This window comes from Rhamphochromis longiceps, linkage group LG19 (assembly GCF_057381845.1).
Source record: "Rhamphochromis longiceps isolate RC_006_pf linkage group LG19, R_longiceps_female_GT1.1, whole genome shotgun sequence".
Classification (NCBI taxonomy): Eukaryota; Metazoa; Chordata; class Actinopteri; order Cichliformes; family Cichlidae; genus Rhamphochromis; species Rhamphochromis longiceps.
In genome coordinates, this window is record NC_140575.1 from 20,303,722 (window position 1) to 20,328,580 (window position 24,859).

General features: G+C 42.8%; 2 protein-coding genes across 3 annotated transcripts; both read left to right on the forward strand.

Annotated features, from left to right (window-relative positions):
* Window positions 1-4: 4 nt before the first annotated feature.
* LOC146646602 (enhancer of rudimentary homolog) lies at window positions 5-7,302 on the forward strand. The gene is made up of 4 exons (XM_085390838.1): window positions 5-260; window positions 2,314-2,401; window positions 2,968-3,088; window positions 7,017-7,302. Exons 1-4 carry the CDS (start codon window positions 258-260, stop codon window positions 7,117-7,119), a joined length of 315 nt encoding a protein of 104 aa, XP_085246964.1. The 5' UTR covers window positions 5-257; the 3' UTR covers window positions 7,120-7,302.
* Window positions 7,303-9,274: 1,972 nt separating this feature from the next.
* Window positions 9,275-24,735, forward strand: LOC146646603 (BRD4-interacting chromatin-remodeling complex-associated protein). 2 transcript variants are annotated; one of them, XM_085391440.1, is made up of 15 exons: window positions 9,275-9,334; window positions 10,314-10,499; window positions 12,449-12,494; window positions 12,627-12,669; window positions 12,884-12,949; window positions 13,150-14,691; window positions 15,052-15,285; window positions 16,487-16,867; window positions 16,979-17,132; window positions 17,294-17,436; window positions 17,831-17,892; window positions 19,562-19,710; window positions 19,855-19,949; window positions 20,108-20,210; window positions 20,863-24,735. In XM_085391440.1, the coding sequence occupies exons 3-15, from the start codon at window positions 12,454-12,456 to the stop codon at window positions 21,555-21,557; spliced, it is 3,708 nt and encodes a 1,235-aa protein (XP_085247566.1). In that variant the 5' UTR covers window positions 9,275-9,334; window positions 10,314-10,499; window positions 12,449-12,453; the 3' UTR covers window positions 21,558-24,735. The 2 variants fall into 2 exon arrangements, with proteins under 2 accessions (XP_085247566.1, XP_085247565.1); XM_085391439.1 differs by having other exon boundaries at window positions 16,487-17,132.
* The last annotated feature ends 124 nt before the right edge of the window (window positions 24,736-24,859 follow it).

Below are 24,859 nucleotides of genomic sequence, written 5' to 3' on the forward strand. Positions count from 1 at the left end.
AATGTTCAGGATCAAAAAACAGTTCGAGATTTGTTTGTAGTCTTTATTGTTTTGCCAACCTCGTCGAATTAAATAAATTCTAAGGATGAAATGTTAGCTTTTATCGCCATACCGAAGCAGTAATAAGAAACCGAAACAAATAGCTTGAATTAAAATAGCGCATTTTGTTCTCAGCTGGTTGTTCTTCCGGGTAACAGAGGAGACGACGCAAGGAGCTAAGAAAATCTGCAGAGAGCTACTCAAAAGCGTCAGAAAACATGGTTAGTACGTTTTGATGCACTGTTTGCAGGAATGATTTGTACGAAGAGCAAAAGCAGTGCGTCGGTTTTAGCGGGTCATTTCAGCAGAGCCGGGTTTGTTGTAAAAACGATTTGTAACGCATAGTTAGCATGAGTGGGCGTTTGGCTCCAACAAACCTCTGAAGACATGAAGCACATTCACGACTGAGAGACTAGCAGCCTGAGGCGAAAATATTATTTTAATTACTTTTATTAACAGTTTTTTGCCACTTGCTTATCGCCTAAAGATAGTTTTACTTAGCACTTAGACGAATAGTTTGCTGTAGGCTTAGGTGTAGGTCTATTTGTTTATAATTCATTTCAAAATGGGCCGTTTGGATTTTGAAACATTTTTGTCAATTTTTTAAATTGTTGTTGTGGTTGGCCCCCAAAAATGTCCACTGTTCTTAATATTCCTCCATCAGTCCTAAATTTTCATGAGAATTAGTCATTCTAGGTTAATGAGCCAGATAAGATTCTAAAATTGCGTAGTTTTTACAAACAAAACCAAAATATTGCATTTTAATATACCATGTGTAATAACTTGATTATAACAGATGGAATGTATTTGTTGAATGTAATGTAGTTATTTATTTAATACTCAATGTGCCTTATATTGAAAGACAATTACATTAAATAAAAGTAAAAATGTTTGAAAATTAGTAACGTAAGTGACAGAACTGTGCAAAAGTCTTAAGCCACTCCTCATTTAATTATGTTTTGCTTCCAGTCAGCCAGAAATTTCTGTACTATTTTTAAGGGGTTCTTGAGCAGCAGTCCTCCAGTCTCACACAGGGTTAAAATAGTAATTTTGCACCATCAAGATGACTACAAAGAGTTAGTAGCTGAAAACTTGGCATATCGTAGCATGCCGTGCAGAGTGCATGGAAGAAAATTGAGGAAACCTGACAAAATAAGTGGTAGGATATAACTTTCAGACCAGATATCTGAAAGTTATATCCTTAAGAAATAGCAAATAAATAAATAAATCCAACAAAGACCCGACACAGGATCTGAGAGATGCATTTGACCCTTTAGTTGTTCCATCTACTGTTCACTGGGTTCATCAGAAGTGGTCTCAGTGGAAGGGTGGGTAATAAGAAGCTATTCTTAAGATGGGTAAACAGGAAGAAAAGGCTGAGGTATTCCATATTATACAAAACCTGGACTGAAAATCAGTGGGAACAGGTCTTATGAAGAAAATTTGACGTTTTTTGTACAAATTATCATTAATATGAGGAGGACTCAGGAGAAAGTGACCACAGTGAGTGTTTTGCAGTTTGGGGCTGCATTTCAGCCAGTACAATTGAGAAATTTGTCCAATTTGATAGAATTATGAACACAATTAGCACAGATGTTGGTCTACTACGTAAAACCATCAGCAGTGCATCTGATTGGCAACACCTTAATTTTTCAGCATGACAATGACCCAAAATGGTAAATGGCTTGTATTTATATAGCGCTTTACTAGTCCCTAAGGACCCCAAAGCGCTTTACATATCCAGTCATCCACCCATTCACACACTGGTGATGACAGCTACATTGTAACCACAGCCACCCTGGGGCGCACTGACAGAGGCGAGGCTGCCGGACACTGGCGCCACCGGGCCCTCTGACCACCACCAAAAAAACACAAGCAATACAGTAAAAGCATACCTGGGTAGAAGAACACACTGTAGAACACTATCAGTCATGGACTGGCCTCCCCAGAGCCCAGGCCTCATTATTACTGAAGCATTGTTGTATCATGTTGACATGGATTGGGAAAAAAAAAAGTAGCCAACATCCAAACAATGGCGTTGAATCTCCTTCAAAGAGCCCTGCAGAGCTATTCCCAAAGACATGACAAGAAGCCTAAGATGGTCAGAGCAAATATTGACTTTCGTGCTTCTTAGAACTATAAACTGTTTTTGCCTCAGATTCTGTATTCACACAGAAGTACACCCCCACAAACTAACAAAAAAGACATTTGAAGATGTTGAATAGAGAAGGTGACTTGTATTATCAGACTAACAATAAGTATTTTGTTTTTCAGTCTCACACCATACTTCTGGTACAGCCCACCAAGAGGCCGGAGGGAAGGACCTACGCTGATTATGAGTCAGTCAATGAGTGTATGGAGGGTAAGCTGGTGGTTCTTTGTTCTTTTGTGTATTGCCTTTTCTTTCAGTGATATGTAATTCCACTCCACACTTCCAGGCTTTCATTGTTTACATGTACACAGCTTACGTGCATCCACCTGGAATTTTAGTCAAACTTAGTGAAGTTTCCATGATATTTCCTATCTATCTTGAGTCTGTAGTATTAAAATATTAAGGGAAACTGGTTATTTTCACCCGACATGTATGCAACTTGTGTTTACTTACATGAGAAAACTTTTGGTTGTAGTGGTCAGGCAGTTCAACTAAAACTGTCCAGTAAACTCTGGTCATTTGACAAGTAATTGTCAAATAAGCATTTCATATGGTAATAATCTCCTGTTTCTAGTAGCACAGTTATCTTTCTTTGACTTTAGGAAGGAATTAATCTGTTATCTTATTATTTTTACTGCAGTATTTCTAATCATAGACTTTTCAGGTATTTATTTTGTAAGGTATTCCTTATTTGCATCAGAAATCAAAACATTGTCAAGTGAATATGGAAATATTTACTCATTGTGAGTGTAACATAGCATATTTTCCCCTGGCAGGTGTATGCAAGATGTATGAGGAGCATTTAAAGAGAATGAACCCCAACAGTCCGTCGATAACATACGATATCAGCCAGCTGTTTGACTTTATTGATGACCTGGCTGACCTCAGCTGTTTGGTGTAAGTTTCATGTTAAATTATTAAATTGTTTGTCATATCCAGCCCTGTGTATGTCTTCTAAACCTATGTATGTGCAAAGCATAATTAACTGATGGTACAGAATGATCAGTTTTTAAAAAAAAAACTAGAGGAGTCAATAGAGTGTTAAAAGTGTTTGCCACATCAGTGCATTCAGTTCACGATTCTGCTTGCTAAATCTGCTGGGCAGGACAGATTTAAAAAGGGGGGTGGGGTTCTATAAAAAAAAAGAGAAATAAGTCTTGATGCATGCTCAATCATCCAGGTAAAGAAATCCCAAAAAGTTGATTCTGTTCATCTGGATGTAGCGTTTTCAGTGGAGGAATCGTTTCATCACTCAAATGACTTTTTCAATCTGAGCTGAATGCAGGTTTCCCCAACCGTATAAACCGTGGAACCATGGAACGTGTCCTCTCTGGTGGGGAAGGAGCCTCAGCTAGTGTGTGAGGTTGAGAGGTACTGGCTGGATAAGGTCAGGCTCACCTAAGCGCACGCACAGCTTAGGCTCCAGAACCAATCTCGTGGAAAGGGCCCGGACTCTTTCTCAGTCGGGAGTTGCCCTTGGTGAGAGGCGGCGGCCTGGGGTGGGTATCTTAGCATCCACTCGGCTTGCTGCTTGTACAGTGGGGTTTTTCCCAGTGGGTGAGAGGGTTTGTTCCCTGCACCTTCTGGTTGGGGAACAGGTCTTGACTATTGTCTGCTCCTATGCGCTGAACAACAGTTCAGAGTACCAAGCCTTCTTTGGAATCCCTGGGTTGGAGTGTTTGAGGGTGCTCCACCTGGAGACTCTTTCTTTTTACTGGGAGACTTGAATGCTGACGTGGGTAACGACGGTGAGAACTGGAGGGGAGTGACTGGGAAGAACGACCTACCAGATCTGAATCCGAGTGGTGTTCTCTTATTGGACTTCTGTGCAATATATGTGAGGTCACTGAGGCATATTATCAATTCCTTGGTGGCAGGGCCCTTGTGGTGGATAGGGTTCGCCCTGAGTTCCTGAAGGACTTGGCCCACATAACTGGCAATAAGTCAGACCCCAGTGAGTTTTGGACTCTGCCAGGGCTGCCTTGGCATCTTGTGGTGGCCTCCAGCTCACACTGGAGTGGTTTGCACCCAAGTGTGACGCACAGGAATGAGAATCAGCACTCCAAGTCTGAAGCCATGGTCCTCGGCCGGAAAAAGGGTGGAGTGCCCACTCCTGGTCAGTGACCAGTTACTTTAACTCCTCCACTTGGGGCAGTATCTTGGGTTCTTTTCACAAGTGAGAGAACGGGAGATCGACAGACCGATTGTTGCTGTGGCTACAGTGATATGGGCACTGTACTGGTCAGTCGAAGTGAAAAGGAGGTTGAGAATAAAAGCAAAGTTCTCAATTTACTGGTCAGTCTACGTCCCTGCCATCACCTGTTGTCAGGAGCCTTGAGTAGTGACCAAAAGAAAGAGATTGTGGATAAAAGCAGTGAAAATTAGCTTTCTCCAAAGGGTAGCCTAACCCTTCCCTTAGAGAGGGTGAGGAGTTCGGCCATCCGGGAATGGAACAGAGTAGAGGCGCTACTCCACCACATCGTTAGGAGCCAGTTGAGGTGGTTCGGGCATCTTAAAAGGATGCCTCCTGAATGAGGTGTTCTGGGCATGTCCCACTGGGAGGAAGTCCTGGGGCAGACCCAGGACATACTGGAGAGGTTATATCTCTCAGCTGGCCTGGAAACACCTTGGTGTTGGGGAGAGGGAGGTCTGGGTTTCTCTGCTTAGGCTGCTCCCCCTGCAACCTGGCCTTGGATAAGCGGAAGAAGATGGATGGATAGGTCAGTACATGGACTGTGCGCTCAAACCAGCGTTTCTCCCTGTCCAGGATGCGTACATCCTTATCATTGAAATAGTGGCCACTGGCCTGTAGGTGTAAATAGACTGCAGAGTCCCCTGGCCTGACGAGTTAGCTCTTCTGTGTCATGCTATCCACTTAGCCAAAGGTTGTTTCGTTGCCTTGATGTCTTAATCATGGCAGGTTTGTGTCGGGGGACCGGATCCTTGTGGTGGACCAATTTTTAGCGCGGCATGTTTTGGGGATGTTTGTGGATGTGTTATGCTCCAGGTAGTCCAGGAAGGATGAAGGACAAGTGCTACCTAAGTGAAAATCTTTAGTGATCCCTTGTGTGTCAGGAGTATCGGAAGAGTTTAGATGCATTTTCTCTAGACACCACATCTCTGTGGCTTTCAAACCTCACAGCCCATCATTCATCAGTGGTGCTAGTTTAAGTCATTATGCAAATTTACTGTTTATAAGAGACTGAGACTGAAGAAGTCGTTTGGATGAGTGGCATTTCACCCACCGAAAACAGTACAGCCAAATGAACAGAATCAACTTTTTGGGGCAATAAGACAAGTGATTAAGAAATTAGATGAATGCTGCAGAAACTCGTTAATCTCTGGATTCATCACACAGAGCAGTGAAATGTGTTTTAATTCAAGTTAATTATTTTATCTCTGAGTGCGCTCTCAGGGATGCTGTTTATTCTAAAGTGATAGCAGCAAATTAGAGCTCTAAAACTTTTAACCAGATACATTAGCATATTAAATGCTACTGTCCCACAGCCTGATAGAGGAGATGTAGAAATCACTTTAGTTTCTCGGCATATCAAAGTGAAATAATTTTTTTTGATTGAACAGGTATTCTTGCTGTGTGTTCTGTATTTTAGTAGCTGCAGTTCCACCAGGCTAAATGAGGCTTAACCGCAGATTAGGACCAAATATAACAACATTTATGTAATTTATGCATCGCAAAATTAATAAAAGTGCATTTCCATGACAATGTGGTGTCCAGTTTGCACTTTATTTACTGTTTTTAGGTTCAGCTTAACAAAATGCACATATAAACTTATTTCTCCAGCAAAGGATCTATATTGTGCTTACAGCATGCTGTAAGTAAAAGAATCAGTGAAAACATGTCACTTTCACACTATTTTAAAACCAAAGCTGCTCCCCAGGTTATGTGTTCAGCATAAGTTATCATGGCGATTTAACCAGGTAAAAAGAGAGCCACCCGCGACATAGAAAATAACTGTCCAACCTATTAATCTCATTTCATTGTACACCCTTCAGGTGTAAGAATTTAGATGAGCAATGTTGACAGACTTAAAAAAAAAAAAGATATTACAGTTATAATGGCACACTTGATGTTTTGTATTTTTAAAGAAAAACAGATCAGCCCCTCCTCGAGCTAAAATCTGTCCTCAAATTATTTAGAACCCATATCTTTTGATGATGACAAATCAATGACAGTCCTTTTTTTCCCCTCAATCTTTTTGTCATCTGCTGGGTTTTCTTATTTCCTTCATTTAGATTTCTCCATCACAAAGCTGCCAAAACATGTATATAATTCATAGAGCAACCCTGCAGGGATATTTCCAGCAGTTTTCTAACACAGTTTGATTTGAAACAAAGTCTTTAGCAGTAAGTTTGCCTTCTAAAAAGAGCTTGTTTCCAGCTTTTTTTTCTGCTGCATTTGGCAGGAACGGGCACATCTCAGCATCAGTGTTTCTATTAATATTTTTTTAATGCTCGTGGCAGTGAGTGAAAACCACATCAAGCTTTATAGAGATGTAGAACAAGCCAGCTGCAATAACCTGCCCACAGGTGATTTAGGGCAATTTGTTATTCTTAATTTGGGGAGTTCAAGCTCATTTATTCAGGCAAGATTACTCTGTTTGAGTTCCTCTGAGCTAATCGCAGCTCGCAAAAAGACAAATCTAGAAGAACAGTCGCTACTTAGGTCACTTATTTGCTCATGTTGGGTGTTTTTAAAAATAAGGAGTTGCATGTTTTCATTAAAAAAACTGAAGATCCTGGGCCAACCAGAGGGGGGGGGGAAGAAAAACGTTGAAACTGAATTTAATTTTTGGTGCTGCCTCAGGTATCGTGCTGACACGCAGACGTACCAGCCGTACAACAAGGACTGGATCAAAGAGAAGATCTACGTGCTGCTGCGGCGTCAGGCTCAGCAGGCAGCGCAGTGAAGCTTCTGAGGAGGTGGAGAGTGGGGGGGATCAGAATTATTTTTCCTGTCTTGAACTTGTTTTAAAAGTTTTAAGTAACTTGTTTTCAGAAGTTTTTGACTTTTTTTTTTCTCATCTCATGTGGGGGGATGTATTTTGTATTTTATTGTTGGACTTAATAAAGTTTCCCTTTAAATAGCAAAACTCAAGACTCTCGTCTTATTGTCCTATGTTCTGTATTTCTGTGTTCTGTCTCTTCTTTCTTGAATTGAATTTTGCTCATCTTTTATTTATTTATTTATTTTTTATCTCTGTTGTATTTCCTTTAGTGGAATTTTTTGTTTTCTTACTAGTTTTATGTGTCTTTCATCTACATTCCCTCTTGAACAGCATGTCAGCTGTAGAAAAGTGCTAATAGTGATTGACTTTAAAGTACTCGTGAAGTTTTCCCCTTTTTGCCGCTGCTTTTCTGTTTACATTATTCTTTTTTGTAATTGCGTTCTTTTACTGCCTTGTTCCTCATTTTCTGCACTATTTATTCTGCCCCTCTCCCTTCTGCTATCAATTTGTCAAATGTAGAAACGTGCTGCTGAGAATGATAATTTGCCTTTCAGTCCTGCACGTTGTGAGGCTTCCAGTTTTGGCTCAACAATACAAAAGCAAATAAGCTCTGTGTTTAAAAAAGGGGGTTTCAAAAAGTACGGACTGATTTACATGATTTTTTTTTCTTTGTTATTATTATTAGAGGTGAGACTTGGCCCAACTAGATGCAGGGACTGAATTAATGAATAGCTTGGAGTTATTTTTCAGCCTTATCCAGCATCCTCTTCAGTCACACCAACCCTCTCCATGTCCTCCTCCACTACATCTGTGAATCTTCTCTGTGGTCTTCTGCTTTTTCTCCTGCCTGACATCCACCTTCAACATCCTATGTCCAGTATTGTCTGTCTAACTTTGTCTCCTACTTCTCAGCCTGAGCTGTCCGTCTGATGTACTCATTTCTAATCTTGCCCATTCTGTTCACTCCAAATGAAAATTTTAAGCACCTTCACCTCTGCCCTCTTATCTTTTTTGTCAGCACCGTCTACAAGCTATACATCACAGCAGGTATCGCTACCATCTCGTAGACTTAAGTTAAACAGACTCTTGCTGCACTCTGTAATTAGCTCCTTAATGACTCGGTCCAGTGGTAAACAGTTTGGTATCCTTTCAGAATAAATGGGGATACGGTTTCGAAGAAAAAGCTTCCTTCTTCACTGATATTTTTTCCCCTTACACTCATTCTCCTTTGGCAGTTTAGTGCATAACTTTTGAAAACTGTGACTAATTATGTTAGTTTGCTTTGGAGTTATCCCTCATTTCACAGACAAATAACTCTTTGTGTATGTGTGTGTTTTTCCATGGATCATACTTAAGCAGACTTCTTTTTTTTTTCTTATTTCTGGTTATATGTGGCCTACATTCAATCTTTTTCCACCTTCTTTAATTTCCTTTCTCTTTTTTCCCCTCATTTTTTCCACTTTCTCCTCTCTTGATCTCTTGAACAGTGCGTGATTAAGCAACCCTCTTTGCAGCAGAAATAGTTTTAAAAAACGAAAAACTATTTCCTCAGTCATTTTATTTATAAGCATTATTTGCTAATGTTTTCTCATCTTCTGTTAGCACTTGTTGTACTTTCTTCTTCCTTAACACCATAAAGTCCTACACGAATGCAGCTTGCTTTACTTTCCCGTAGTTATGTCTTCCTCCTTTAGGTAGCACATGGCATGTCCAAACATTGATTTTCTTTTTCTTTACAATTGTGACCTACAAATGTATTACAAATATCAGAAGCGAGTGACTAAAAGATGCATATAATGCAAGAAAAGCCTCAGTAATCGGGATGAGGGAGCTCCGCGGTGAAGCGCAGACACATCTGAAGCGTCTGCCGCCTGGCGGAGCGCACAGCGCGGTCAGCCTCCTCCCGCAGTCGCGCCGCTGAATCTGGATACTTGTCTCCTCTCAGCTGTATTTTCCTCCTCTCCACCTTTGTGCTGTGATCGGCTCTCCCAGTCTGTTTCTCACACCCACCCCGGTACCCCCCATCCGCACCCCTCCTCCTTCCCACCTCCATCCCACCCTACCCTACCCCATCCACCGCCACCCCCTCTCCTCCTTTTAGCATCTGAAAAGACCACTGAGTGAGAATCGATGGCGCAGAGGCCCGCTTGACAGGACAATAAACCACAAAGAAGGGGTGAGTTTTTTTCCCTCTCTTGGTTGTTTTTTTTGAATTGCGGAATTAACTCTAATGGCACAACCATAAGGGGATCGCTCGAGGCTGGCTGCGCGGAGATGATATTTTAACACACGGCATCTTTTGTTACCGCGATATGATTTACAGCAGGCGTCAGCTGCCGTGGTCCCACTCAGGGGGTGGGGGGGAGAGAGGAAAAATTATATATATATTTTTCTAAAAATAAATAAAAAATATATATACCGTAAGGGGAAACCAGCGGCTCTGCATCCAGCATCGTTTGGGACATTAATTTCACATGAACACACATTCACCTTACGTAACCTATAAATGCATCACAGAATCCAAGAGAATAGCATGGCACTTGCCGCTGCAGCTTTAGATGAGTGTCGTTTGCCTGGATTTCATTGGGCGATGCGGTACCTTGAGGGTGTTAATGCGGTTGTCTCTTGTTGTAAACAAAAATATGTCAGCGGAATCGGAGAGGGAGGCTTGTCTTGTCTTTTTGAGGGACCTCCCCGGGAAATTGAGCGCAAGGCAGTGAGTAATGTTATAATTGGCTTGCTCTGCGCCGAGCTTTTCCACATTGCTTCCCTTTTCAGCCATGAGGAGAGGACAAGTCACATCCAAGGCGCAGGGGGAGCCGTCTATTTACAGCTGAGGCGCTCAGATCTGCCTCTCACGTCTGTGAGCGCCACAACAATAGCTTCCATTTTCCTCATCAGCCTCGGGCATAATCGATAGTAAAATATATATGTGTGTATTACACTATTGTTAGTGCAGATTTGGTCCAGTCTCCCAGGTGTCTGCTACAAAAATCACACCAGCACTGCCCACAGCTGAGAAGAAACTGATGAATCATATATTGATCTTATGTCTCAGCGTTCAGATGAGAATGTGTTTTGGCTGCTGATAACCTCAAGTGACCTGACAGCATGTGGTGGTCTGTTTGTGCCCCCCCTCCCCTCCTTGCGTACAGCATCTTCACCAGCTACCCGCACCGTGAGACGCAGCGATGCCCCAGCAGAGGGAGGTCTCGTCTCCGTCCCGCCGCCTCGGCCTGGCATCCACCCGCCTCCAGACACTGATGCCCGACCACGACTTCCCATGAGGCCACCACCAGAACTCAGCTCGACCGCTCTGTATGGGGCCTCTCACATATGAAGTAGGTTCCTCTTATATATGGTATATGGGTGAGATACATCCAGTGCTCATGTTTTACATCAGGACTATAAAATGGCCCAATAATTCTCGTTTTGAGATCAAGATAGATTTCTGGATTCAGTTTTTTCACGTTTCCCTGTGAAACATGTGACACTTTTACTCCTTCAAATTTATAAAAAGAAATATTTGTTAATTGAACTAATAGCCACGAACATTACTTTATATTTTCTGATTATTGTGTGAGCTCTTGCATTGCAATATTGAAAAAGGCACACACACAAAACACCGTTTACATTTATAAAGAGTTATTAAATTATTATTTTTTAAGTGGTGTTGAGCAGTAGTTCTTCAGGCTTTCTGAAGGTCTTTGGATAGCAGCCTGTCACAAAAACCAGATGTCATTTGTTTCTTTATTTGAATCTATAAAAAATAAAATCAAGGATAACACAAATTGACAGGCATAAAACTGAAAACCTGGCAAACCTCAGCATGCTGTGCCAGAGTGTTCTTAAAAAAAATTGGAGGAAACTGAACAAGTGGAGGAAAAAGGAAGAAATGGCAGACCTAAAAGACAATCTACAGCACACAAACAGTCCATGAAGTTGCTTAAGAGTAGGAACAATTTTAGCAAATACCTGATTTAGGACCTGAGAGATGCATCCCTTCAGTTGATCCATCTATTGTTCACTGAAACCTTACCAGAAATGGTCTCAGAGAAAGGGAAACAGGGATGTAATACTGAATAATGCCAAATTACACAGGAATTGGAGTAAAAAACAAAAATGTACAGAGGAAATCAGGACAAAGATACATCTTTAAAACAGTGTGGAGGCTCTCCATGGTTTGGGGCTGCCTTTCAGCCAGTGGTGTTGGAGATCTTGTCAAAATTTTAAATGCAGAAAAGCACCATCAGTTTCCAGCTTCTGGAAACACAAACACACACTGACAATCCAGCAGAAGCATATCTGGATAGGAAAAAAAAACACAGCGATGGACTGACTTCCCTAGAGCCCAGATACTGAAGCGGTGTGGGACAGAGAATGGGACAAAAGGGAACCGACATCCAAAGAAGATCTCTGAATGTCCTGCAAGAAGCCCCGAGGACTATTTCTGAAGACTGCTTAGAGAAAGCTTGCCTCAGAGTATTGAAAGATAAAGGTGATTATACTAAATAGTGACATATTTCCACATTTCAATAATTCACTGCACCTAATTCGAATTTTCCTCTTAAAATATGAAGAAATGAGGGGTGGCTTGAGACTTTCGCACAGTATGGAGAACAATACCGAAGCAAGCGTTAACAAAATGATTTAAAATATCTTTAAATTCAGATAAATAATGCACATGGGAATATGAAGCAACTTTACTTGGTTGGGTTTGCAAACTGAGAGCAGGAATATTGTTTGTAGTAGAGAGGTTCTTAGAAGTTTAGTTTACAAAGAGCAGAAGCTTAAATTCGCAAAAGAAAATGTTTTTACCAGAGGAGAAGCCAATGTTCAAGTCCTGGGTAAAACCTATTAGGCAGATTGTTGAACAAGCTAATCTCTGGTTCTGCAGGAAGACGCAAAACCAGGAATTGCCATGGTCTGAACTATGTGTAACAGTTTTTTTGGCATATTTTATAGATTGTAAGAGTGTGTGGCCTCATTTCATTTCTACAGTTTTTGATTTTGTCATTAATTTGTTAATTATAATTTTTCCAGGCTAAAAAAAAGTAGAATGATGATTAAAATAAGTGTGGGTGATGGACAAATAAACTAATTACTGTTTTACTGTCCCCGTATCCAGTCACCGGCTCCATCTACTGAGTCAGTTTCAGCAAATGTTGTCCACCCAAACTATCTCTCGTTCAAAAGCAGATTTAGCCACTTAACCGGCTGGGCTGTCCTTAAAACCAAGCAGCTTGCATCAAGTTTCAAAATGTTCACTGTTTCCTCCTCTTCCTTTCAGTTGACATGGAGGATGAAGATGGGACTTGTCTACTTGATGTTTTGTGGTGAGTTTCTGATCTGTAATCGTACAGCAGGTAAAAAACAACAACAAAAAAACAGTCTCAAAGATATTTAAAGTACATAGATTATAATAAATTAAGGTTATTAACTGATTTTTTTGTTCTTTGCCTTTGTAGTGACCCCCAAGCCCTGAACGACTTCCTTCATGGGACCAATGAGGTAACAAATACTTAAATAAAGGGACTCAAATGGGGGAAAAAAATCAATAGTGCTAATGATGGATTTGAGTTGGAAATATTTCTGGGCACATGGTACTGAGAGATGTCTGGAGGAGCGCAGAGAGTGTGAAAGGGACTCGTTATGTAGTACTGCGTGAATTTCTCAGCACGTTTGCGTGAGCCCGACTTAAAATTGGCTGATTTTATTCCACCAGCTGCAGACTGAAGACCTGCTCATTAACTCCTCCTCTGGGGAGCCCTCCCTCTTCACAGATGCCCCGGTGAGTGTCTGGATCCACAGCCAGTAGCGTCACAACAAACAGCATTTTCCCTCAGGAGAATTATGTTTTTCTCCCCTTCTGTGCTTGAAAAAGCTTCCTGTTAACTTGTGCTAATCACACAGTTCTCCCCTATTTTCACTCAGCTTCTTCTCTCTGTTGTCTGCACCTTTCTGTTTACCTCCCACTGCTTCTTCCCCCAGAGTCCTGTCTCTCTGCTGGGAGATGGCAGGGACTCCCCAGACACGCCTCCGCCTGGATGTGTGGATCTGTCCTTCTTGGAAGAGGCCCTCCTGTCATCTCCAGAGGGTGGAGAAGACCCACAGGTGGTGCAGGGTGAGCCACCTGTGGAGGCAGCTTGTGAGGCAGAGAAGAGAGAAGTGGAGGAAGAGGAGGAGGCGGAGGTGGCATGTGATATCCTCCAGCAGAGCCTACAGGAGGCTGAGATCACTGAGCAGACCATGGCTCTGGAAGCAGGTCTGGCACAATCAGGGGACAGCCTGTCCCTGTACTCACCGGCCCCTCTCCTTTCTCCACCCACCGCTCCATTCATTCCTAAATCTGTGACCTTGCCCGTGACCACGGCATTGCCCAGAGACACCCAGGCAGCAGTGGAGCCTCCCCAGCCCTCCCTACTGGCTGTCGGGCCTGGATGTCCTTCTTTAAAGCCTGCCGCCCCTCCTCAGCTGATGGGGCTACTACCTGGAAATGTATTTCCTGCTCCTTCTCCAGAGACCTCCTTTTCTCTAAGTCCTGCCCAGGGCTCAAGTATGATCATCCACAAGGCTGTGCCGAGCGTTGCCAGTCGACCTCTTATAACTCCAACCCTGAGAGCAGCAGCAGCAGCAGCACCGAGCATCGTCCTGCAGCGCGCACCTCATCCTATACAGCCCAAGTTGCCCATCAGCATTCAGCCCAGACTGGTTCAAATTAGCCCCAAGCCCTCTGGGCAGAAGCCCACTCCTGGTCTTACATTCGTCCCTGGGACTGCCTCACCAAACATTCTATTGTCTCAAGCAGCGGGCCAAAAGACTGTCGCTCCGCCACCGCAGCCCACCCAGCAGCTCCCCAAACCAGTCAGCCTGCAGCTGGTCAATCAGGGTGGCTCCTTTGTGCTGCAGCCTCAGGGACTATTCCAAGGCCAAAACCAGTTCCTTCTTCCGGGCCAGTCTCCTGTTACAATCTCCCAGTCTGTCAGTGCAGCACGACCGCTGCTGACACCCAGTCACCAAGGCTCATCGGTTCACAGCATGACCCCCTCCACTGGGCAGCTTGTAGATGGCTCTCAGATCTTAACTGTGCCCCAAAGACAGCTGAATTTCAGCCCTGTGTTCACCACCGCAGCTGGGCAGCTAGCGCTCCGCCAGGCCACTGTGCTTTCAGGACCTTTGCAGCTACAGTCAGCACCTGCTACTGTCTTCCAGATGCCAGCACAGCTGGCTGGAACCTATGCTCCAGGAGGGCAGGGGCAACGTGCCACCCTGGTCCACAGTCCTGCTCTTGGAAACCACATTACCTTGATCAACAGTTCAGGGGTGCTTCCCCCAGATCTTACTTCTATCTCAATTGTTAATGGCCCCTCAATGGTTCAGGGGATGCCTTTTGCTGCCCAGGGCCCAGCTCCTCCGAGAGGAGTGACAGAAGGACAGCTAAACCTCCAGCAGGCCTCGGTGGTCCTGCTGCCAGAGAGAACTATTCAAGAAGAGAGGACCAGCTCTGAGGAGACTTTTCACCAGCTACAACAGGTGAGCTGTAACTGGAGTGTAGAGGCACTTTTGTAAGTATCTTTTGGTATAGATACTTACAAAGTAAAACTGAGTAGCTGCTTTAACATAAAGTAACAACTTTGAACTGTCTGATTTCTTACTGTAGTAACACACGAGATTCCTCAAAATGCCTAAAATCCCATTTTGCCCACAGAGATTCAGAAAATATTCCCTCCATAAACACACCAAGTCTACACGGCTACATTTACTTTTTTTTTTTATCTGTTCCTGAACTTAATTACCACACAATAATAATATAACTTTGATATAAAGACTTGATGGTCATTGTGCTCAATTACACAACCCAGTTTTATCTGACTCTAACGTCTCCTTCTGCAGCCCTATGGACACACTCTCCAGCACGTCTCTGTACAGCCCACCACTTCTGCAGGGCTGCAGTCCTCCTCTCCCCCTGTGGTTACAGTCCTACAGCCACCTCCCGAAGCACCTCTGGCCCCCGACCCTGCAGAGATGCCCAAACTCTTGTTGCCCCCATCAGATATGACCCAAGTGGTAGAGGAGGTGACCCACTCGATGAGTCAGAACCAGGCCTTTATGCAACATCTGCAACAGGTCAGAGCTCGAGCAACCCCCTGCGAATTTTACATTTACATGACAGCAAGAAAGTGCCGATTCTCATCAGTGAAGTGGATGTAAAAATATAAGCAGCAGGCAGCTAAACGGTAGAATGTAATTTAAGGTCTAACTTTACAGTACAGAAACTTTACAGAAAAGGACAAAATGATGGTGTATTAAAAAAGGAGTTTCACTGATAGAAACAATTTATGTTATAATAACACGCCCTGGGTGCAAGTATGTGATTATGTTTCAAATAGCTGCTGCTATTTGATAGACTTGCCTCTGTTTCCTGTGGAAGCAGGCTCACCAAAAACAAGGATTTGCGTGAAGTTTAAGGCTCAGGCAAACTGGAAGAACTTAGATAGGCGATACAGAGAGAAGTAAATGGATTGATTCCTATATAGCGCTTTTCTACTCTCCCGGAGTCCTCAAAGCGCTGTGTACAATGTGCCACATTCACCCAATCACACCCATTCTCCCAAGCACCGACTCTAAACTGAGTGCTTTTCTAACAACATTCACACACTGATGGATGCATCGGTGAGCAACTTGGGTATCTTGCCCAAGGATACTTGGCATGCAGACTGGAGGAGCCGGGGATCGAATCACCAACCTTCGGATCAGTAGGTGACCTGCTCTACATCCTGAGCTACAGCCACCCCCAAGAAGTTAGACGACCTTTTTAAAGATGTGCAAAGTCAAATGTTAGATTTTTGAGTTTGCTGCTTTAAGGAGGGACTAGACCCCCTAAGTCACCCCTCTTTTCTAGCATAATTGTGGCCATAAACACTATAGGATTCAAATTACAAAAAGAACTCGCAATATAGCATGCTTGTTGTTTGTTACGTTCACTGGTGATGCAGAGGAAGAACTATAAAGAACTGTAAATATTCATACCTTAGAGAACTTGGAGTCTTCAACTCTTCGGCCTGCAGCTCAGTCTCCTGGCGTTTTCTCAGTGCCACCATCTCCTAAACAGACATCACATCAGGTCTCTTTACCATCTTGTAAACTTTCCCTTTCGATCTTGCCAAAAGTGAAGTTAAATAAATGAAAATAAAATGTGTGCAGAGCTTCTGGTATAGATCTGTAATGTCAAGTTGCCTTAAAACAATAGAGGCAATAAAGATGCAGTGGTGAAGATAATATAAAACGATCTAATTTGTCTGGTTTTTTCTGATTCTTTCTACCACAGCAAGCACTTAGTCCCCCGATCACTTCTGAATTGTTGGTTGGAGCGCTGCCGGTGGTGCCAATGGAGTCGCTCGCCTCACCAGTCACCAGTGACAGAGAGTCCCAACCTCAGACCCATGCAGTCTCCGGTCAGGACACCTGCACAGTGATGTCAGACCAGTGTGCTGAGGTTTCTCCGCTTCACTCGGACCCTGAGAACACGCCACTGATCTGCTCCCCCTCTCAGATTCAGGACACTGGAAGACCAGCAGCAAGAACTTTTTCCCCTCCAACCGGCCCTCAGATTGCTCTGCCAGGACCTGAGAATTCAGTCCCCCAGACTACAGCTTCCCAGCCACACAGTGAACCCCTGGTTCAGTACGAAGTCCCTCATCAGCTACAGGTATCGCAGGCCTTGTTTGCCCACAACCAGTTGCAGATCCAGTCATCTGTTTCCAAGCCTCTGCCCCAGGCTCAGGCCTCAGTTTCACAGCCCCAACTATCTGTTTCGCAGCCTCAGCCTTCAAACCATACTTCAATCCACAGCAGTCAATCCCCTCTGCCTGTCAGTGTCTCGGTGCCTCAGCAGCAGCCTAATCCCACAGCTGCATCTGCAGTTCTCTCCAAAGCAGGAGACGACTCTGCTGTCCAACAGCACACACAAAACAGTGAGTTATCTGCTAGTTGATTCTTAATTAGCTTTTTTTTTTTTTTTTTTTTTATTGACCCCACTATTGCTATCGCTTTTATTATCTTTCATTTCCAGTTAATTCATTATTATGATTGCTGCCACCGTTTCTGTCATCCTTGTAATTCTGTCCTCTATCAGAGCCAACAGCTGCCTTGGCCGTGGAGAGTAAGGCATTTACTCTCGATGTCCATCCACCCTCTCCTGCAGCCCAGGGGGTCCAGGGGCCCCCTGCTCCCATGGAGTGCGCTCCCATCCAGACAAGTCAGCAGACGAGCACCAAAGTGAGCGAAAGCTAATATCCAATTACTTGAAGTCTGATTTATTATTTAATTTAAAAAAAAAATGTAATTGTTATTATCAATTAATATTATAATTATTTTGTCAGTGTATTAATTTCTTGGTATGTTTCTAAAACAAGTTCTGACCAGCTCCTTCATCATTTCATGATGTTCTTTCTTGTGATAATATTGTGTTTAGTAGGTTTGGTGCTATTAAAATATGTAATCTACTCATAATTACTATACATAATTTTTCCTCTGTACTGAAATGAAAGAATAAAAGATGGCAAGCTTTGAAATTATTATTTGTTTAATACTGCAAATGTGTAACGACTGACTTCAAAATGCACCCGCGTCTGTCGTTTTTAACTCGTCCAAAATGTTGTGCGTCTGCCAGCTGGCAGGTCCTCTGGAGCTGCAGAGAGAGGAGAGGCTCACACCAGCAATGCGCAGGCACAGGTAAGAGAAACTAAGAACATTTCTGTACTGCTGAAAGTCGTCATGTAAGACGCTGTTGTGTCTTCCAGATTTTTTTCCTGGTGAATAACAGGAAACTGTCTGAAATGCAAAATGTTGAAAATATAATGCAGTGGGAAATTATTGCAGACGTATGAATGTTGTGTGTATTATGATGTATGCACTTTTGGCCATGTATCATTAGAACAGGGGTGTCCAACTCCAGGCCTCGAGGGTCTGTGTCCTGCAGGTTTTAGATCTCACCCTGTGTCAGCACACCTGAATCACATAATTAGTTCATTACCAGGCCTCTGGAGAACTTCAGGGCATACTGAGGAAGTAATTTAGCCATTTAAATCAGCTGTGTTGGATCAAGGACACATCTAAAACCTGCAGGACACCGGCCCTTGAGGCCTGGAGTTGGACACCTCTGCATTAGAATAATGATTGTACATAATTCCTTAGAAGCATTTTTTTTTCTTGTTTGTTGGACTCTTATTGTGAAAACAGAGTGCAGTAAATAGTGATTCTACAAGCATTTTCTGCTATTGACAGGAAAGATGGGAAGTTAACGCAAAGAGAAACTTCTGTCGCTTCTCTTGTTGTTGATGATGAGGTTTTGGAATATTGGATGAGTATGCTATCTTACGTTGGTACACACCAACTGAAGTGTGAGGCCTCATATTTTAAAACATTGTATAATTTGATTTAAAATCACTTTAAATTCAGTTATTGATTTATCTACTTTAAATATGAAGTGAGGAGTTTAATAAGATTACATGACAATTACGAGTTATCTACACCAGTATCTCAGCTGATGGAGGAATCCAAATGGTGTATTGATAAAAGCTGCATTCAAACTGGAGGGGGGGCGGTTGTGGGCCCAAAGCGGGTTGTCTGCTATTTGGAAGGTCCGTGTTTAAATCCCTAGCTCCACTAGTCTGCATGTTGAAGTATCCCCGGGTAAGATACTGAACCTAAAGTCGCCCCGAGTGCATCTATCAGCATCTGGTTTGAAAAAAATAGGTTTGATAAGCAGCTTTTACTTAAAAGTGAGACAGTTTACATTTTATTCTACCAGTTGTCTGTGCTACCTGTGTGTTCGCCTCAGTATAGACAACACACACCAGCAAACATCAGACTTTACTTGCATCACTGCACACACACGGCATAAACTCAATACTGCACGCTTCAGAAAGCTTGCCCAGTGGGTGAAGCGGATTCAGATTCTACATAATAACCCAAAGTCTCTCCCCTGAAGAGTTCACAGCCTGGCAGCAGCTCCCCATGTCTGCGGTGCATATATATGTGTGTGTCTTGTCAGCCCTGCACCTACTGTATAAAAAGGTAGAGGTTAATTGGCAAAATGTGCAACAGGTGTGCCAGTCACCTCACTTGGCACTGCTCCCTGAATCGCTCTGCCCCACCTTTCCTCCTGCAGCTGAGCCCCAAAACCACACAACATGAAACATAAAACATGAAGATTCCTGTAAACTGGTACTTTTCATGGCTCTTGAAGCTGATAAATGTAACAAAAAAAAACAAAACAAAAAAAACAAACCCACGCTATTAGATGGTTCCACCTGTGTTTTGTCTCTTGTCCTACTTCTTTTGTGCTGTAATAAACTACTGTAGGTTTAAGTTAACGCAGAGTTTTTATTAAACCCTTCAGGTTCCAGCAGCAGCTTTGTTTGGACCATGGAGCAGTGCAGGCTCCGCTCACTGGCCCAGCCTTCTCCACACTGAAGGACGCTGTTAGACACCTGCTGCCATACCACACCTGCGCTGGTCACCTGCCCACTCAGGATGACTTCAATTTAGGTTAGCTTGATCGCTGACTGATTACTGACCTAACCATATCCTGCACATAAATGTATCTGGAAGAACAAGTGCCAAACTACTTTATAACTCAATAGGATGTAATTATTTTATCATATGAGTTATTAATGATGTTCCTCTTCACAGTGGACCAGGAGTTCGACACTGTGTCCGGTTTCCTGCTGAAACGCACCAAGGACATGGTCAACAAATACAGGCAGCTATTAGTTAGAGAAGCCCAGGTGAGACACCTCCTCTGGGGCGGTATTGCTTCAAAACCAAAACAATGTCTGGATGTTGAGTGACTCAGTTTGCTTAGTTTCAGATGTTGATTCTCTATAATCATCTTCTCAGTACTGTTTGGGTCTGTGTTTAAGGGGATTTGAACTTGTCTCCACAGCAGGAGAGTCCCTCAGCAGAGATGGTAATGCTGGAGCGTCTCTTCCTCCAGGCCGAGCGATACGCTCTAGCGGAGGACAGACGGCGAGCCCGCAGAGACCCGGGTCAGTGTCACAGCAGGATTAAAGAAGTACCACCGCCTATTATTGTTACTATTATTAAAAAGAGGTTTGCTATGTGTGGGTGGGTGTTTGCCAAAATGCAGATGCCAGTGCTGAAGTAAATCTGAACCGGCAGGGAAAAAAATGAATTAGTGAAACAAACTTATTAGCACTGCTTTTAACCTGCATATTTGCTCCAGAGCAGCTCCCAGGTGTTAAGTAATTAAATGGTGTAAATGTGGAGCAGGGTGTGCTGAGAGAGACTCAGCATGATGGTGAAAAACACAGTTATGTTAATTAAACATTTGGAAAAGGGGCAGGAGGTTGTTGAAAGCTGTTACGAAAACTAAGACATCAAACTATTCGTTTCATGTCTGTTTGCATGTGCTCTCTTCAGGCGCACTGCTGCATTTTAATCTGGCAGTTCTATAGCTGGATTAAAACGTTATGTTTTGGGGGTGAAGGCATAGGCAACTAAAAGCACAGCTTTGTGCATAATTAGAGAAATTTGTTTGGATAATTTTTTTATTCTCTATGATCTGATCCTTTAGACTTTTATGCCTGAAAATTCTTCATCTTCACAGCATGTCTATGTAGAATTAAACCAGACAAACTGGATAATATTGTTCAATCAGCTCCACTTTCCTTTTTCCAGAGTCCTTTATGACAGCTTTGGCTACATCAGCGTCTTCCCCTCATGCCCACTCCTCTGGCAGCCCCTCTTCTCCCCCAGCCTGGACCAGACTGTCCGACAGGCCTCCGGGACTGAAGACCTACCGCTCCAGCTCGCGGGGGGCTCTCAGACTCACCATCAAGCAGGAGTCAGGCTCTCGTAAGGTGATCCACAACTCGGCCTACGACCCGGGACTCAAAAGGGACCACACGGGGCAGCTGACCAACGGTGGCGGGACTGTGAACGAACGCCACTCTCAGGCACCCAACAGAGAACCCAAGCGTCCTGAGCATGACGAGGAGATGACCAACGGAGCTCCGCTCAGTAACACTGCTGAGCAAGTCTCACAGACAGCACCCACGTCTGTAAAAAAAGTCCCAAATCCTCTTTCTATGCCAGAGCCGCAGGATGTGCGCTTTGAGTTGCCTCCCAGAGACGTCAGCGCTCCAAAACTGAAATGTTTCAGGGTGGATGCGTCCCCTCGGGTCGAGCAGCGGTTCAGCCCGCCGCCTCCGTCTTTCCAAGAGGACAACATGCTCAGTGAACATCTACAGAGTGCCATCGACAGCATACTGGAGCTTCAGCGCCTGCAGGGCCCCTCTGCAGCCCCGACAAGGGCCACGTCAGGCCCGTCATTGGACCAGGCTGTCACCAGCATCCTGGAGGGACACCTGTGAGGTAATCTGCATAGACAGGCATCCACACAGATCCTAAAACATCGAAGTTGAAGTAAAACAAAGGAAGGTGTACAAGACTTCTTACCTGTTCCCAGAAGGGTTTCAGATTTTACAGAAAAAGCGAGGAGAAAAAAGTTAAGAGGCACTATAAGCAGATGCATACCAGACAACAGCACTATCTATAGTCCGATAGATGTTAGATACTTCATTTTGATGTACGTTTGTGGAAAAAAAAATCTATTTGAATAGGAGCTATATTGTTTCAGTGGTAGTTGAGTCATTCAGAGGTTTACGACACTGGTGTAACCTTCATCAGCATATAGTATATAAGTAATAGTGAGGCAAACGAAAACGTGGAGTAGACTGAGATTATTCAATAGTTTTTTATAAGATTTCTTTCGAAAATGTGAAGTTTTCTTTTGCATAGTGCCAAGCTTCCAGGGTATTTATTTTGATAATCTGTACCAATTGTGTTTTGCGCAGCGAAGATGTGCGTGCGTGTTTTCCTTTGGATTGGTTTGCGTGGATCAGATAAGTGCGTGTGTGTTTGTGAGAGTGAGAGAGAAGACATTGCATCCTGCTATGGGACAGTACAAAAAAAAAAAAAAACTACAAAAAAATATATACAATTCCCGCAGGCTCCATCATCTTGGCTTAATGAATGAAACTCCAAAGAATTTGTGCTACATCCTGAATACACCAGCAAACGTCCGTGTTGTGTCTCTTCCCACAAACTGGAGTGCGTCCTTGTTATAGCAGAAATAACCCGAGGGAGGTTAAAATACATATTAGGCAGTCATGCTTTCTTATTTTTCATTTTTTTGGACCCTTGCTGTCACTTGTGCTAGAGTCTTAACTGTGAAAAATCTCTAGTTTTCTGTGCGTTTTCAGAAACGATAATGGTTTCCCATACTGTATGTATTAACATGCAAGCAATAATAAGTTGGGGTTGTTGGGAGCAGTGGTGGTGCAGTGAAGAGGAGGAGATGACAGATCTTTGCCTGTTTTGCTTATCGGTGTCATTGGATGAGAACGAAGATTATTTATCATTGACTAAGATGCTTATGCCATTATCAAAGCCCGTGTAGTTTAGAAATTGTGTTTCTAACATGTTTTAAGGGCTTTGAGGGTACTTAACTGCAAACGTGACCATGAAAATGTCCATTTTAGGGGGAAAAAAACCCACCAAAACAGACAAACTGTACAGATATTGAGCCTCTCTGCATCGTCAAACAGCCTTTGACCAAAAACTAGAGGAACCATCCGCTTCTCATCTCTTTAGAGTTCTTTGTTTCTAGCCCGCTGTCCTAAAGCTGGAGCTTTATTTTACCGCAGCCGTTGTGGAGCAATATATGATTTTTGCGACATCTTATGTTAATGTGACAATCTTATTGGTCTGTGTGAAGGTGTGAATTCTGGTCATTTTGGGGTCATTTGTAACAGCTGTACGACTCTCTCCCTTGTGAAACGCGTGCAAGATGTTCCTTGTGGATTTTTGCCTAGAAGGTCGAAACGTACAAGCGGCAAATAGTCTCCTTTTGTGATATTACCTGAAAATTTGTTTTAAAATTTTGCTTTTGCAAACCCGTAAGGGATCAAGGTTTGACTTGCAAATTGGAATTGTTGAGAAAATGCCTTATTTTAATTTCAGTGTACCTGAATTGGAGAAAAAGCTTATTAATGTGGTGTTTTTGAATACTTTTGAATAACATCTGGTGTTCTGAAAGTGAAAATAACTTGTCCCTTCAAAGAGAAAAAAAAAAAAAAAAAAAGATCCAGAGATTTGGGGCTAAATCTGAAACTCATTTCTTGAAATGTATTGTTTGTTTTTTTGTTTTTATATCTGTAAAAAAATTGTCTTTTGTCGCAGTGAACAAAAGGAGTTAAATATGCAGTAATTTAGTGTTGAAACTCTGCGGGATTACAAGTGGACACACACAAGAGGATTCACTAAGGACTCTAAACTTTTAAAGTTTCCTGCAAAAGGTTAGAAGTGAAACCATGTATATGCTTGCCAACATAGACTGTATATAAAGGACGGACATGGGCAATTTGACACATGCACTGTTTGTGAAGCCTTATTTTCTTAAGCCTCTAGCTCAGTGTTTTTGTTTTGTTATTTTTAACCCAGGTACCACAACATGGGACAGATCTCACTGTGAAATATAAGATGGGGACTGATTTGGCACCCTATGATTGCTAATTGGGATGATTACCTAAAGTTAAGCCCATAAATTCATCAGGAAAGTGTTTACTGGAGGCAGAAATCAAGGAGGCTGAGGACCATTTTCTAAGTCAAGGGGAGAAAAAAAAAAAAAAGTCAAAATTTCAGATTATTGCCTCAAATGTCTTTTGACACTGAAGGTAGGATAACCTCAAATTTTCAGTGGCAGAAAGAAGCTTCTACACTTTTCCAATTGACTTCTGTACAAGCAGACCTTTTTCACAAGCACAAGAGTCGCCCCCTGCAGGCCACTGAAAAGAAAAATGAAAATGCAGGTTTAAGGTGCTTCTGCAGTGAGCCTGAAACTACAGCATTCTTTTATATACAGTCTATGTATGCTAACCTAGCATGAGGCCTGTCCATAGCAGAAACAGCTAGCCTGGTTATGTCCAAAGGTAAATGCCTACCAGTGCTGCTAAAGCCAAGTTAGCGGTCACCTTTCAAAGTAGTTCCCAAAATTCATTAAATAGAATACCCCCCAATTAAAAGCAAAGGCTTTCTAATAACTTAAACTGAATCTTCAGGTGTGTTTCCACCCTCAGAGGTTTTCACTGTAATGCAGTAAAGATGTCAGAGTGTTTTTCATAACACAGGATTGCACTCTTTATCACCGCTAGACTTCTTCAAAGGGTAATTCCACCAAAATTTACTTCAAGAAAAAAAAAAAAAAAAAAAAAAAGAATTCCCCAAAGTCAGTCCATGTTAATAAATCAAGGGCACCCAAGAAATGAAAAGTCAACTTTGATGGAAACCCCTTGGATGAAGCAGCATTATGTGCCATTGTTATTGTTGCAGTGTCAAACACTGACCTTTAGAAATATGCTTAGTTTGTCAGCGTCTTAGGATAAAGGGATTCTGCATGTTGAGCCATTTTATTTGTAAATGTGTTTTATTTAATTTTCCTGACTGAACTGTGAAACCAGGGGAGCTCATAACTAATTCAACTTCAGATACAAAACATTTGACTGACAGATTGTTTCTGATGCCAAAATCAAGAGGCCTTAATTCAGCAAAACTAGATTGTAGAAAAAGAAAATCCACTTAAAGACTCCTTTGACCTGAAAGTCACGAGTGATTC

What these genes read in the sequence shown, in the direction of transcription:
- LOC146646602 (XM_085390838.1), top strand. An exon ending in AGTCAATGAGTGTATGGAGG is followed by an intron (nt 2,402 to 2,967) that starts GTAAGCTGGTGG and finishes TTCCCCTGGCAG; the next exon opens with GTGTATGCAAGATGTATGAG. An exon ending in GCTGACCTCAGCTGTTTGGT is followed by an intron (nt 3,089 to 7,016) that starts GTAAGTTTCATG and finishes GTGCTGCCTCAG; the next exon opens with GTATCGTGCTGACACGCAGA.
- LOC146646603 (XM_085391439.1), top strand. Translation starts at nt 12,454, where the DNA reads ATGGAGGATGAAGATGGGACTTGTCTACTTGATGTTTTGTG. An exon ending in CCCTCTTCACAGATGCCCCG is followed by an intron (nt 12,950 to 13,149) that starts GTGAGTGTCTGG and finishes TTCTTCCCCCAG; the next exon opens with AGTCCTGTCTCTCTGCTGGG. An exon ending in CCAACAGCACACACAAAACA is followed by an intron (nt 17,133 to 17,293) that starts GTGAGTTATCTG and finishes GTCCTCTATCAG; the next exon opens with AGCCAACAGCTGCCTTGGCC.